Genomic DNA, 16,063 nt, shown 5'->3' on the forward strand with positions numbered 1-16,063 from the left:
CAGTTGATTGCAGCAGGGAAAATGTGACACATCTGGTTTGGCTTCAGATTGTTTAGGAATAGTAGCATCAGTGCTCTGTTGGAGCTCAAGGGCAGAGGGGTGTTCAGTCAGTTGGACTTTCCTCTAAAGGTTTATTTTGTGTGTGTAATTGTTGCTGAAGGGCACTAGGCATGTGAAGCCAGATCTAAAAGTTGCTAGCTCTGAAAACTTCAGGGCATAGCTGTCCTAATTTTCAGTACAGGGTCTGCCTTACAAACAAACTACAGAGACATGGCAAAGGGATTTAAAGGTTCCACAGTGTTTGTGGTCCTTAGAGACACTTGAGTAGAGGCTGCTGCAGAATGTGCTGGTATGGAAAAAGATTGGTTGCTCTTTTAGCATTGGTGTAGTGTATATCCCAGTTAGGAACACTGCAACTTTTTTAGGACTGTGTGGTTTCCTAGCAGTTGATTAAATTTTTCAGTGCAGAGCACACAGTGGCTGTAAACCTCTGATGAGGTAGTTCTTCTGACCAGCCTCTAAGCCCACACTCAGTTTCTTCTTCATGTGAAGCATGTCCCTCTCCTCCCTAGTTCTTAGGGAGGGAACAGCACAGAAAGTTTTGAGTGGGCTATGATTCAGTGCAATTCAGGTATAAATACTGATTTCAAGCAGAGCTAATCTCTTGTCTTCTTTGTAACTGAAACAGGAAAATTAAACATAGATTCATCACAATGGCTGAAACAAATGTAGGGATAGAACAGAGAAAGTTCTCCTTCAAGTGTTGTCACCGATATAGAGCAGTACAAGTGCTTCAGAGTGGTTTATGAGAAGTACTGCAGTGGGCAGTTGTAGTGTGCTTGTCCTTGTCATTTGGTGGGTGCTTGTGCTCTGGACTAATACACTTGTTCTTTTAAAAATAGTTTCTCCTTATCATGGACAGCTTTCATGTTCACAGTTTTTGGATGGTTGGTGGTGGCTCCTTGTCACACTGTGCCATGACCTGCTGACAAACGCCATTCAGCAGGGCTCTTGTGGGAGAGTAAGAGGCAAAGAAATGAACATGGGGCTTCTGCACAACTTGTCATAGGAAATCCAGAGCTCTGCTACTTTGCTTCCACAAAGCCAAGGTGCTGGTAATAGAGCAGCAGCACCTGGTCACGAGCTGTGGCCCTGTGGACTTTGTGGCTGGGAAGCAGGTAAAACCAAGCTTGTAACCATGAGATGGAGAAATGGCCAATGAGCTGCTGTGACAGAGATGCAGGGCAGCTGTCTGCAGTCCAAGGCACTGACTGCAGGAGACTTTTTTGCTGTGGAGGTTTGGTTACCTTGGCAACCTGTTTTTAGCTGGATCTGTGCTCCGGTGGAGAGCCCATCTGTACCTGCTACTTTGTTTTGAAACGTTTGTTTTGCAGGAAAAAACCTGACAGGGGTATTTTCAGAGCTGTGTTACTGTGGCATCCAGGCTCTGCTTTTGGTCCCAGGAGTTTGTGTGATGATGGGGTGATGATGGTATGGAGAGTTATGTGGCTGGATTGAAAAGGTGTTAATGTATTTGCTTCATGAGGTGAGCTGCTGACATGGAAGGGAGAAATGCTATTGCTGATGGTTAATTCTGGAATAGCTCTGAAAGATGCATCACTTTCATGTCTGGAGTTTGCAGAGAATTTTGTTCATTCCTGGTTTTCAGTTCAGCATGAGGCACCTGCTGGAAGATTAGACAGAAGTAGCTTCTGCCTGTGATGGGTAAATACCCACCTTGGGCTGCAGGCTTCCCTTTGTGTGTGCATGTATAAACTTGTAGTACTGTAAAGTAGAGGTTGCAGGACTGCATTCAGAATTTGACAGTTTTGTTTAATTCAAGATTAGACTGGTGTGTTTGCATGGTTTTGCTGTAGGTATTTTGATTTTACCTTTTATGAATACTTTGCAATCTTAATGGGGATGAGTATCTAAATTTTGCCCATATCTCATTCCTGTTCCCTGTGCTCTATCTCTTCCTCTTTCATAGTCTGTACTTTGGGCTGAATGGTCTTTTCTGCATTCACTGTGGAGTTCTCCCTAAACCACAGTTTATTTTCTCACCAGTTACTGGATGGTGTGTGACACCTGTGTAATGGTGGGGGGGAAAATGGATTAACAGGTTCTACTTGTGCCTGTAAGAAATAGGAGTAATGCCTGGTATTGTTCTGTTGGATGAAGTTACTAATTAGTAGATAATTAAGAACCATTTTTAAAAGATGTGTTCCAGCATTGACTTTTTAGGACATCTTAATTCAGATGTTTTAAGTCTTGAAATGTGTTGACTTTAGAAAATAGAGTACATTAACAATCTCTTCTAGTCAGGCATCAGCTTTCACTCCTGAACATCTATAATACAGAAGAAACTAGTTTTCTGAAAATTTCAACAACTAGGAAAAAAAAAAAGATAAGAAACTTTACATTTTATTCAAGTGCATAGAATGCAGTTGTTTATTGTAAAGTCTGTTTGATTAAGGCATTTTTAGCCAACCTTTTTGTTAATTGCCACTGTTACTAACTGATACTGGATGGTTACAGCAGGAGCTTTTGTTGTTTTATTATTTAAGACAAGTGTGAACCAGATCTGTAATCTTTACGGCACAGCCCCAGATAACTGACACAATAAAGTACTACATCCTTCTTTTTACCAGTGCAGCAGCATTGACACAGAGCTACAGAAAAGCTGTGCTGTGGGGGTTTTCTTACCTTTTTTATTTTTTATAACTGCGGGTATCAACAAGAGTGACAGTTTGGGGCTGCCTGTGCATACATCATGTTGGTGATATATGAAGCAGAAATGAGACAGTTGGGTTTTCCAACCCCAAAGCTTGCTCCAGGATCTAGCTGATAGAAAAATCTTGAACTGACTGAGTTAACAAGGGATGTACCTTGAGCCTGAGTAGATGTGATTGGGAAGCCAGTGAAGGAGAATAAATGTGGGAAGGTAAAATCACTGTCACTTACCTGTTTGGCAGGGTATTTTAGCAACAAAAGGCGCCGCCAAACCCTACATATAAATTGATATATTTCTGAGGTGGATAGCTGGCATTTAGTTTAATTTACACTGGATAATGTAAATGCATCTGTATATAAGTGACTTGTTGAGAATGGCATTGCTTTTTATAGTATTTTAATAATACTTATTATTTTCTCCTAGCTTTGATCAACTTGTTGAAGTTCCTCATGTCTAATGAGACTGTGTTGCTGGCCAAGCACAACATCTTCACCCTTGCTCTTATGGTGAGCATCTTTAGCCTTGCGCAAATCCTCTTAATTTTAACAACTTGATTGTGAGCTAAATTAGGAAGGAATTTTAATGCTGAAAGGATTCCAGAAAGGATTTCTGGCCTGCTAAGGAGATATGAGAACGAGGCCATGAAGCAGGGGAATATCGTGGTTGGTTTCACTAGGTGTTTGGAAAGGGCAGTGCTTGGACTCACTATAGGGTTGGCTCATTGAAATAAAGAACTCTGTGTGAGGAAAGGCCTAGTTTAATTTTCCAGATTTGTTAATTCATTTTTTTTTGTTCTCTGCTCCTTTGTATTCAAAATAGAAACATGTGTTTCTGGCCCTAGATAAAAGAGTACTTAAGCTTCTTGTCTGTCTCTCAGGTACTATAAGGAAAATCTGCTGCTACTGCAAGCTATTCCTTTGAAGGTTTTGGACATAATGCGTATTGTTTCTGTTGCAGAATAGATTTGGGATAAATATTCCTGTTGCAACTTCTTTTCACTTGTATAGGTTGTGAACCTGTTCAACATGTTCATCACTTACGGGGACACATTTCTGCCCACTCCCAGCAGCTATGATGAGCTCTATTATGAAATCATTCGCATGCACCAGAATTTTGACAACCTTTATTCTATGGGTGAGTACCTCCTGACTCGTCAGGACTGCTGCTGCCTGGAAGTGAGGGTGGTGGGAGAGGGACGTTTTTGTCAAGTGTTTGCTGTCTACCTGCTACTGATGTCTGCTGTGCTGGGTGAACATGTTTTGTGTACTAGGGCATGTTGGTAAATTAGGAATTGAGAGAGGGATAAACTTAGTAAAAGGATAAGTTTTTTTTAATGTCACAAAAAAAATACAAACAGGCTCCTTGCCCCTCCCTCTGTCACTTAATGTTGGAAATATAAATTTATTGTCACAATGGAGTATGTGGTATTTAATGCATTTTGTGTAGTTGTCCTCTATTACATTTGATAATTTCAAGGCAAAAAGCAGGTATATGCTGCAGAACCACCCAGCATAGAGAAACACTGAATGCAAGTATGAATTTGGAAAAGAATTTGAGAAACTTACAGCAAGAAGCTTGCTGTGCTAGACAAATCACATCTACTTCACACATTGCCAAAGCAACCAAGAAAACAACCCTGACAAACCTGCTTGCAGTGACAAGTGAATTGCTGGACTGAAGAATGTGCCCCCTGGCAAAACAGGGAGAAGCTGCCAACCTTCAAGATAGAGGGAAGGGAACCAAGTGTCACCCAGCAGGGAAGAGGAACAAAGAAAAGCAAGGAATGCATGGAGGCATAATCGGTCATTGTTAGACACTGGCACCTGCAGCCCGGGGTAGCTGCAGCAGCACTGGTGCGCTGCATACTTGAAGCTGTGAAAAAAAGAACATAGCTGTGTTCTTTGTTTGCTTCGTTCCAAAAGGACCTTTCATTCCTTCACCCTCTGCTCCTTTCTCAGCATGATCACCTAAGGAACAACAGGAATTGATATAAGTGTGTAAGGAGAGCTGAAGGGCAGACAGTTGGGCCACAGCCCTCTTCTGACATGGAAGAGGGACATCCTCACCTAAATGAAAGTTGCTGACTACCCCTGTAACTGCAAGCAGAAACAAACTGCCCTTTTGTATAAATTTCCCACAGTTTTCAACTGTTACATAAGGGATTGCTTGGCCATTTTTGTGCCCTCTGAGTGCATAAGATTTTTTGCTTACCCATTTTCTACTGCCTGAGTAGAGTTGCAGCTAGTAAGATGAGGTGCTTTTACTAAGTAATGTTTTTTTCAAACCCATCCCCTGTAGAAGCTGAAGGTAAGTGGAATAGAAGAATAATGCACTCAAATACTTCCTCAGTTGAGTTGCAAAAGGCAGCACTGAGCTGTTAAAACAATTCATCACGTGAATGTTTGCCATCCTCCTATGTAGAGTAAACCCTGTTGAATTACTCTTGCAGATGCCTGGATTGAATATATTACTTCAGATATTCTAGTACAGTACCTACTGTTTGACAAAACAATGTTACTCAGAGATGACAACTTTTTCCTGCAGATGGCATGTAATGGTAGAATAGAAGGTGAGAAGGTAGCACTGTCTCAAGCTAATGAAAGCTACCAGGTGTTCTGTTATCTTCCCTTTGCTTGTCAGCCCATCTCTGAGACTACAGTGACCCTTCTGTCCCTAGCCTTGGGGTATTAGCACAGATGAGAAAGCTACTCAGTCCTTTAGTTTTTTGTTAATGTGGTTGAAACTTTCCATGTTGGGAGTGGAGGTGGAATCTAATTGATTTTTTTCTCTTGTTCTGAAACTAAGCTTTATCCAGATCTGCAGGACTGAAAGCTTCTGTCCTTCAATTATAAGCATAAGTATGCAGCCACTGTGTTTAAGCATTCACTCGTAGAATCCATGTTTGGATGATCCTAAATTTGGATGATGAGCTATTCCTTCACTTCTAAATTGAGGGTGAACCTTTCTTGTGGAGTCTAACCTCCAGAAACCCCTGTATGTACAAATTCATAGAAAATTCCCTTTGTTCAGGCAAGATGGAATTTAATCAAAACATCTGCTGCAGGATCTGTTATTGTTTTGATGCTTACCAAGAGTTGTGCAAGTAACTGCCACCATAAAAACACTACATATTTTGACCTAAATAAGTATTTTTGGTACTCTGGCAGAAAAGAATTGGATTCCCTAGAAGTTCTTCCTGTTGCAGAATGTTTTTAGATCTGCTCTTAAGTCTGTCAGAGACCATCTGTGCAGGAGAACACCACCCTTCTTCCTACAGGCAGTGTTTTTTCTTTACCCTGGTGTGTAATTCCTCTCTGCAGCTCTAGATAAATGGGCATGTGAGGAATTCTTCATTGCTGGGGAGAGGGTCTTAACTTCACTATGTAGTCCAGTTCAGATGGAACCTTGCATTAGCAGGAGCAGGAGGAGAACAACTGTGTGTGGAATGAGAGCTATTCTAGGCTTGGGATGCTGCTCTTTTTCTGAGGAAAATGAACTCTGTATGTGATAGTGAAAGCAGTTTGGAGCACCCAGGTTCTCCCATCCCCTGTGGCTTAAGTCATTAATCTGTTCTGCTCACCCCTCCCATGTTCCTCATGTTCCTTAGATGGGCTTTGAAGGGAGTTTCTACCCTGGATCACAGATTCTCAAAGATTACCTTTGTTTTGATGTGGTTCCTGGACTGCCATCTTGCCAAAGCAGATTCTTTTTCCTTTTTTGAATTATGAAATTGCCAGTTCTGTGCCAGCACTGTTAACTGTCTTCTCCTTTCAGTTCTAAGGCTGTCTACCAATGCTGGTCAATGGAAAGAGCCTGCAAGCAAGGTGACCCATGCATTAGTCAATATTAGGTAAGGAGTAGAAGTTAATTGCTCTTTTAAAGTTTCTCATTTCCTATGTGACTACATTTTTATCATGACAGTTACACATTTGTTTTAATGAATGTTGTTTTGAATTTGTTCTGCTTGTTGGGCTAAGTTGTTGCTCAAATAGGGCTCACAGGCATAAAGGAATGAACACCAGGGTTTGATTGTCCCCTAATAATTCTCTCAGCTCTTCTATAGACTGAGTGCTTCCAAAGTGTAGCACAAACTATAATGAATGAATCCTCATATCATTCTTGGGAGAAGTTCTACAGTGGAGAATAATGCTGTGATGGCAGAGCAGTTGTGAACCTAATGGATTTCTGTTGCATGGTTCTATAGCAATTCCACAAAGCTATGAAGGGGACTGTAAGCCTGCTGTAATAAGCAGATTTGAGGCCTCTTAACATTGCAAGATTTTTGTGTGTTTAAAACTGATTATTTAAGGACATTTCAATGTTCTCTTAAACCTCCACTTCCTGTTCAAGGGCAGAAGGGGAGAAATTATGCTTTACTTGTAAGGCTAAGGAGTGTAAATCTAGGTATGTATTCTTTCACAATGGCAATAATTTATTTTTATGGCACCTAAAGCAGCTACTAGTGGCCAAGCTGGGTACTGGGCAAGAAGATCATGGGTATGATTGATTGGAAAATGGAGGAATGTTGGGAAGGAAAATTTACTTCTTAGCTCTGGCTTATAAACAAACCATGTAAGATAAAAGTACTTCTACTGAAAAAAAATCTGTACATCACTTCCCTAGTCACTCCAGACACTTGGTGTCTGTGCAACACCAGGTAGCTCAGTAATGTTGCCTTGCTAGTACTCATTGTTTTCCTCATTACAAAAGACATTGTGTAGGACAAACTCCCTGAGGGCATTTTCCAAGTCAATATACATCTACATGTCTGTAAACCACCTTAAAGGTTCCCTTAAAAAGTCTGTAAGCATCATATATGATTCTAGACTTATTTTGCTGCTATCCTTATTTTTGAGTTTTTTTAAACAGATGTAAGCGAATATGTGTGGGTAGATAGTGCAGTTGGAGTGAAGCAGCAGAACAGGTGGCTGTTGACTAATGTCACTTAATGTGACAAAGTGCCTGCTCTGGGAATGCTCTGTGTAACCAGCAAGAGAAATCCACACTTGGAAGGGAGAAAAACCAAGTGATCACAGAGAGTTTGTGCTCACCTCTGGTTTGTGGAACCAAGGCTTTGCATGGGCTTATTTCCTGTTGACTTTGCAATTGATTTTTGTGAAGATCAGCATGCGGTTGAGACAAGATGCAACCAAAAAAACAGCAAAACCCTCACTTTGTGTGTCCTGTTATGGTATGAACATGATAGATCTTCAAGGACAACCTGTATCAGACGTGTTCATGTCTGCAATCAGTGGAGCCTCTAGTCTGTTTCTCTTCTGGATTTATGGTAGCTTTCCTCTGCTCCACCCAACCGCTCATCTATGTTGAAATTTCATGAATGACTGCTTTTCATTCAGTGAAATCAGTAAAGGTCTAAATTACAGATGATTCAAGGCCTTGAGAGGGATTAGAATTCTGAGAAGTTAGTCTGATTTATCCCATTGCCTCACTCTCAAAAAAGAGAAGGAAGAGAGTTTTGTCTTCTGGTTTGTTTTCTTCTGGTGGTAAAAATACTATGTTTGAAGGATTATTTAGCTGAATAGATTTCAGAGCAGCCAGAGAAGTCCAAAGGCTATGTGCTTTTGTGAAGGTGTTTGACAGTGTGATGGTGACAGGGACTAGAACCTGGCTTAGCTCCCCATTATCTGGGTTTCCTGTTTGTTTGTGCCCCTTTGGTTTTCCCACTAGAAACCACTAGAGTGGTCTTAGTGTACTGTGTCTTATTTGGGTGCTTTTGCCATGAAGGAAATGAATTTAGAGAAATCCACACTGGATTTTTTCCTCCCCTTGCTTCATCTGTAAAGTTTTTATGAGCAGTGATTACCTGCTTTTTGCTCTAACTGTGAAGTGTGAAGTCATGCTTTGGTTTATATCTTGGTCTCATTACACAAGCTATTTAAAAATAAATAAACATTGCAATTTCCTTATCCTAGGGCTTTTAGTGGGTTTTAGAAATATAAAAGCATCTGCCTGTGCATGCATACAGTGGGCTTTAACAAGTGTCTTAAATCCTAGTGTACAATTTTATGTGCATTTCTGCTGGGAGAGGGGTGGTGAGTTATTTACAGTGTTTCAAGGCTGCAATGCATTTGTGTTACAGGAGTAACTATTGAGGGGACACTGAAACAGTCCTGCTTGTACCCCACAGTGCTGGACTGATGAGCTCTGCTGATTAATTGCTTAAATAGACAGGATGAGTAATGCCTAGAGAATCTTAGACACATTCTTCTTTAAACTCAGCCACAGAGAGATCCCGCTTTGTGTGTCCTATTATGGTATGAACAGCACCTTTTAGTTGGACTAGAAATTCTCCAGTAGAGTCTGAGTTTTGTTGTTGCTGATTTTTTGAATTTTGTTGTCCTTACTCCAGTCAAAAAAGCAGTCATGAATATTCTTTTTGAGTATTAAGAGATAGGGAGACTATTCCTACCTTCTTTCCTTTCTACAGATAATTTATAATTTCTGTCCAACCCAAAGAAAATGAAAAATTGAAGAAGAAAGAATAATAATATCCTTATCTGTCTGAAAATCTTACATACCAAACCGGAATGAGTGATTCTGATTGCTGTCCTATCTCATAATAGTCATTATAATTTCTGTCTGTGGATTTGTCTCTGTGGCTTTCATAAATAATTGAGATATGATAGACTGCAAGATATAGCTGCAGCACTGATGAGGTTGAAATAGGAAGGTGCAGCAGTTGGTGGTTTGAAAACTCACATTCTCACCTATGAGGAAATAAACACATTTTGAGACAAGTTTTTTTTTTTTTTAAACTAATGAGCCTCTTCAAGATAACATTGTGCAGATTTGCATTTAATGAGAACTTTATTAATGCGGGGCTCAAAGGGGCATTTTCTGATAGACTGTTCAGTGAGCAAGGTGGCAGCTGAATCCCTGTATTCTTTTAATAGACTTTCTCCTGATCAGGATTTTTCCAAGGTGAATAAATAGATTAACTCAATGATTAATAGGCTGAATTTCTCCCTTGTCTGAAATTCAGCCCTGTCATAATTTTATTTTTCTCACTCAAACACTTTTAATAAGCAGAGAGTAAGTTTGTGGCATGGAACTGGGTGATAGGATTTTTTTTTTTAAGGTGTTTTCTGTACTGTTGTAGCATAGGCTGCAATCCTCGCTTGGGTGCTTTCATTCACTCTTCCATTTTGCAGCCACTTTTGTTCCACTTGAGCCACCCTGTGTGATGCTTTTTCCTTGAATGGAAGGTGCTGCTTCTCCCAGGGCTCCTTTGGGGTTGTAAAGGAGAGACTGGGGATTTGGGAGGAGCACTCAGAGTGTTGCATGGATGTGTATAAAATGATTATGCTTGGTGCCAGTCTACATAGGAGCACTCTGAAGGAACATTGGCAATTTTAGCTAGGCCAAATTGGACTGTGCTTGTTTGTTGCAGGGCACTTGTCATCCTGGCCCTGAAGCTATAGCTCCTGATAAATTACCAGCACTCACAGAACTGCACTTATTGAAAATCTTGACAGAGGAGAAGGCTCCATTCAGATATTTGTTAGAAAGTGGGTGACTGCAAGCAGTCCAGCTAGTACCTTCAGGATTGTTCCACCAGACTGCAAGGAATTTGGCATTTGTTTAAGGAGAGAGAAGACCCAAATGCTGCTGACCTAGTCATGTTGCAATGGCTTTTATGCAGGATATGTGAAAGTGGACCTGTGATAGAGAAATGCATCTGTATTTGTGGTGTAGGTGGTGACCTACAGATTACAGTCAGCTGAGACTGTGTGCAAAATATGTGTTTATATCTGCACACACACACATTCTTCCTTGCCTCTCTGTACAGACTAATAGACATACAAACACATTTCTTGCCAATATGAATCAGAGTGAAAATGGGAGAACAAACTTAAAGCCTGTTTATGAAAAGAAATGGTCAAGAAAATCTATGTGCATATATGTTAAAATACAGATATCTGTATGAACATTATAGGTATATGCACCTATATAAATGTGAATATCCATATATGGATGTCTGTGTATATATAATGCATATATAATACTTATATAATTTAAGTGTATATATGTATGTCTGTATATATTTATTTACAACGTACACACAGACATGTTTCCTTTGATAATGGGTCTATTGAAGCCATAATCTCTCAGCTGAAAATACCAGGGTTCTATCAAGCTAGAACCTTGTTTCTAGCCTCTCCCAGATGAACCACAAGGGTTGGCTATAGATGCTCAGGTGTTGTTTCTTCCAGCAGTATGGTTGCACTGGATGAGTCCCCTGGGCCTGTGGGACCATGTGGAGCTGCTCAGAGCAGCAGAGGTTGCTCAGGCATGCAGGTTACAGCCCACAGTGATCTGGAGTTTATTCCCTGCAATTCTTGAAACCACCTGTGAGGACTGCACTGATGGAATAACAACTCCATTGAATTGTTCACTGAGGTGTGTTTAATGGTAATGACCTCTGACATGCTGTCACTGCTAATCAGCCTGAGCTCAGATCACAGGATAGTACAAGGCAGTCAACAATTATTTTTTTAATAAGAAAAAAGCAACAAGGTCCAAAGAGAAACTGAGCAATGTATTTTATCAGTACCTTTAAAGCACAACACAAGCTTGACAAGATTATGGATCAAATTCTTAATAAAATGATGTAAGAAAACTTCTGAACTGTATGCATCCAAGCTATTTGAAGAATTAGTTCATTGCAGTTTTCAGGTGGTAGCGTGGTAGCCTGAAAAAATTCTGATGCTGAAAATCTGAAAGCAGATTTTTAGATGAGGACTCTGGCTTTGTTCTGGTTCTTTTTTAGTGATCTGTGGTCACTCCTCACAGAAGTAGCAAAAGTAGCAGTCCCTTCTTGGCATTTCATGTGTTTCTTGTTGCATGCTTTTCTGGCTGCAGAGGGACTTTGGCACAGCAGAACAGTTCCTGAAATGCCACAGTAGTTATAACAGATTTATAGTGGTTACTCAGAATTCACCTGCTATCACTGCTTGTTTTTTACTCCACCTTGCAGTATTGTGGTAGGGAAAGTTCCTTTGCTAGGAGCAGCAGATCTTGGTGTGAACAGGTTCTGGCATTAGCTGGCACCTGAACAGAGGAAGCAGGCAGATTGAAAGGGAAAGACCTTATGACCAACAACATAATAGCAGAAGAATCAAAAAAGAAGGAAATTCCTATCTTGGGTTGCCATGTTTCATCTTTTCACAGCAGTCTAACACGTTTCAGTTATTTTTGTAAGTATTTAGGGCTTTCATCTAGTTGTGTAACTTCAGTGCTTCGTTTCTTGTACATGATCCGATTTCTTCTCAAGACAGAAGTGTTAGTTTTCAGTTGTTGCTCTTTATTTACTAACTGATTCATCTTGGTGTGTTTCTTTTATAGAGCCATAGCCAATTTCATTCTGCTATAATTTTCTTTCATTCTTTCTCATTTGTGCAGTGGCTTAATTAAATGTTGTCTCTGCCACTGGCCCAAATCCAGAGAGCAAATCTGTTGGTTGAGTGGCATTGTATGGGCCATTTCCACAAACACAGCAGCATGGTACATCCCAGCTCACCTTCCTGCTTTCTGCCAGTTACTTCCATTTCAGTCATGAAGGGACTCTGACAATGTCCAGCCTGTTTTCTCATTAATGAACTTCTGTTTTCAGTAGGTTTTCAAAAGGATTGATTTCTTTGTTGCTTGCTTCTTTCTGTGGTGACTTACGCTTTCTGGAGCTGATGCTGATTTTAAGCAAAGATGTTTGTGTGGCAAAGAATGCCTCTGTCTGAGATACTATAGCCATGGCTTGCTTTCTTCAGTGCATTTGGATGCCATTCTGCAGAGATCACTAAAATTTCATCCTCAAAGTAAACAAGGCTCTTTGGATTGGAGTGGTTGGAATCTTGAAGTGATTTATTTCTAGGACAGTAGCCTCACTTAACTGGCTTTTGTAGCTTTTCTCCAAGGTCTGCAATTGTATCAGCAGCTTTCATCTCCTTTCCTCATGTCTCAAAGGTGACAGGCTGGCCTTCAGGAGGGGCCTGGGAGCACATCCCACTTCTGTACTTCAGCTGCTCTGTAGGATTTGCTGTGGAGGTGGGCCCTGTGTACAAGGGAAGATTGTTTGCTGGGTGGAGAGGAAACTCCTCTGCAGAGCAGGCACTGCTTGGCAGCTCTTCTGAAGTTCAGCAGGTCTCCTAGTTCATGTGATCCTTGTAAGGTGAACATCTCAATGCAGTTTGCCCACTTGTGAGCTTTTGTCCTCCTGGACATTTTATTGGAAACATTTTTTCCTTGAAATGTGAAAGATTTGCAAAGTTAGGCAGGATGTGTAGGCTGCTTATCAGTTTGGTGAGAAGTGTTGCCTCCATTGCAAATGTATTAGGACCCAGATTTCATTTGTTCTTTGTCAAATGCAACTGCTCTGTGAATAGGGAACTGTTGTCTGCAGATCTCTACTGGACTCATGGGTGCAGATTTTAGGCTTACAAGGTGGAGTTAGTTAAGCTGCTAGCAATTTTTTTTTTTTTGAAAGCTGTGTATGCAGCCCTGGAAGTGTGATGTTGGCACATTGTTTCAGTTGTTGTGCTGATGAATTTGGGGTGTGAAGCTTTGGGAAAACAGTAGAGAAGTCAGAGACTTCTCAGTGCAATTGAGGTCTCTTGTTTGATTTATGGGAGTAACTGTGCACAGCCTGGTTTGAAGAAGTGTGGCACCAGGCAAGAAATTGTTTTTTGTTTTGTTTGCCAAATACCTTTCTCTGTAGAAACATCGAAGTAGTGGAGAGTATATGTCAGCATGGGGAGTAGTTCCAGTTTATTTCAGAAGTGGATATAGTATTTATTGGTCAGAAGTTATTTTTCTATGTCATTTGCAGATATTTTGGTCTTGCTCCCAGTGCTGGACTACAGGCAAGTTATGTCTGAGCTCAGTAATGCATTAAAGCAGGTGATGCAAACCTAGGATGCAGACTTGTAAACATCTTGGGTTTTTTGTTGAAGCTCAAAATCCTGAGAGCCCTGCTGTTTCTCTCTCTGAATTGTTGTATTGTTTCCTCCTGCTTATGAGAACAATCTTCATTATTTCTCTGGTACTGTGGCTGGCATGAGTTCAGTTCCTAATTGATAGATTTCAACCTTACAGTCAATGTCTTTGTTGGTTGCTCTGTTGCAGCCAGGAGGCAACCAGATTCTTTTGGCCCCAAGAACTGGCTCTACTGGAACATGATTGAAGCACAGTTTGAAACAGCTGTTTATAGCTTGTCGGAACTTCATCCATGCTGGTTTTATTCTTTGGGTAAATATAAGGGATTCTGATCTCTGCTGGTCTCAAATCTGGCTTTCAAGATTTGCTTCAGTGGAGAAAGAACATTAAGCAACTTTCTTCATAACCCAAACAATGTAAAAATCATTGTGAGCTTAAATAACACCTTTTTCCCTTGAAAAGTGATGTAGTATAAATGCTGTTTTGCTCTTTCTGTTTAAAAGAAATCTGTTGCTCACAGCAGCAGCCAGAATTATTATTCCCTCTGAAAGTCTGGGCTGTGGGATGTGTACTTAAAGAAAAGCTTTTCAAAGGCCAGTAACATGTATTTCTTATTATCTTATACTAGTGGGGGGCCTCAAATTTGGATTTGCTCTAGGAATGTAAATGCCCTGTTCTCCTAATCTTCCTTTAGTACTAAACTGACAAAGTACCCACTCATTAAGTACATCTGCTCATTAAGGTAATGAAGTACCTACCTTATCTTGAACTGATACCCAGGATAATACATTGTTAGCATGACTGCAGAACTTCAGTCTGTGGTTTTTGTTGTTTTTTTTTCCTGGTGCCCTCCAGATTGCACCAGAATCTGGAGCTCAGTTCCCAGGGGACTGTGAGAGGAAGACATCTTGTTTCTAAGACTTTGTTCTTTTAAATAACTATTTCTTCCAGCTTTTAAATTGTTGGGGTTTTCTTAGGCGCTCCAGCCATGAAGGGAGAAAAGGTTGTCTTACCCTACCAATAGGTTGTCTTGCTCTATTTGTCAAGCAAAACAAAAAACAATTTCTTGCCTGGTGCCACACTTCTTCAGATGAGGCAGTGCACAATCACTCACATAAATCAAGACTGCAAAGCGGCTGACTTTGCAACTCCCAGGAAAGTAAGATGCTGCTTGGAGGGGAGAGGAAAAAAATAGAACTTTAGTGAGTGTGATTTCAACACACCACCCCCACCCCTCACCTTCCAAAATGTGAAGTCTATGTGCTCTAATATCTCTGAGTCCACATAGAAACTCTAAGATACATCAGAGTTTCTGGTGGCCTGAATGAAATTGACTGCTTGGGAATCCTAGAATGCAACCTTTTATTCCTACTCTATGTAGTCTTTAATTTTTTTTTCTAACCCTTGCAGCTAGAAGAAAATTCTGGCTGCAAGGAAATGATGGCATAATGCTTGAGCAGTAGCAATTTCTCCCTTAGCTCTGAGGTCAGACTTCTATTGCCTGTTTCAAGGGATGCTGACTGAAAGTTCAGCAGTCAGAAATGCCCATGTGCTTGGCTGCTTCTCAGCAATCAAAGCCAACCAGGTTAAGGTAACAGTGATCTCATGAAGAATTCATCTGTGTTGGCTACCAGATTCTGATATCTCATCCTGGTAAGGGTTTAGTTCAAGGATGTTTCTTTAGCAAAAGTGCCCCAAGTGTGCTTCCTCAGCCTGTGCTCTGTTCACTTGGGGAAGGTATAAACTGACAGAGTTCCTACCTTCTCTTCTGTGGGAGCAGCCTGCATCATTCACCTGCATGTAGAAGAGGAGACTGGAGACCTGATTCAAGACTCTGTAGGTGGGACAAAAAAGGACAAAACATTGTGTTTAAATGTGGCTCTGCTCTCAAGCCTTCATTGGATACACACATGTGACTGGTTGTATTAGCCTGCAGAGGGTGGAGGCACAAACTGCTCAGTGTTAGGGACAGCAGGACAGTCTCTCTTAGCAACATTGACCTGTTAAACTAGTTTTAAGCTGAAATGTTACCAAGTGTTCTTTATGGTTATATCCAGAGTCATCAGTGGTCACAGATGTGACCAGGGTCTAAACTTACATGTTCTCTTGTTTGTGCTGGTGTAGTGCAGGGTGGTTTCCAAACTGTTCTTGCTGTTAATATCAACATAATCATCAAGCTTTGCCTTAAGCACTGGGCTTGAGACATTAGTACTGTGAGCCCAAAAAGTGGGAACTGGGGTGTTACTGGGTCCAGGGTCTGAAGTAGGAGATCACTGACTCATTGGAGGCATCTCACTGCAGTGGAGTCCTGTTGGATAGGATATGAAAGCATGGTCTCCAAAGGATCTTATTTTCAGGGTGACCAGAAGTGGAATGACC

The 16,063-nt window shown here is 40.8% G+C and overlaps 1 protein-coding gene across 1 annotated transcript in view; it reads left to right on the forward strand.

The window, feature by feature from the left end:
- The window catches only part of ARMH3 (armadillo like helical domain containing 3), a 123,300-nt gene that overhangs the window by 48,312 nt on the left and 58,925 nt on the right, over positions 1 to 16,063 (forward strand). Inside the window, exons 21-23 of the mRNA XM_066554915.1 lie at positions 3,158 to 3,240; positions 3,742 to 3,868; positions 6,509 to 6,584. Coding sequence (XP_066411012.1) covers positions 3,158 to 3,240; positions 3,742 to 3,868; positions 6,509 to 6,584 — 286 coding nt within the window. The remainder of the gene's footprint in view (positions 1 to 3,157; positions 3,241 to 3,741; positions 3,869 to 6,508; positions 6,585 to 16,063) is intronic.

This window comes from Molothrus aeneus, chromosome 8, assembly GCF_037042795.1.
Source record: "Molothrus aeneus isolate 106 chromosome 8, BPBGC_Maene_1.0, whole genome shotgun sequence".
NCBI lineage: Eukaryota > Metazoa > Chordata > Aves > Passeriformes > Icteridae > Molothrus > Molothrus aeneus.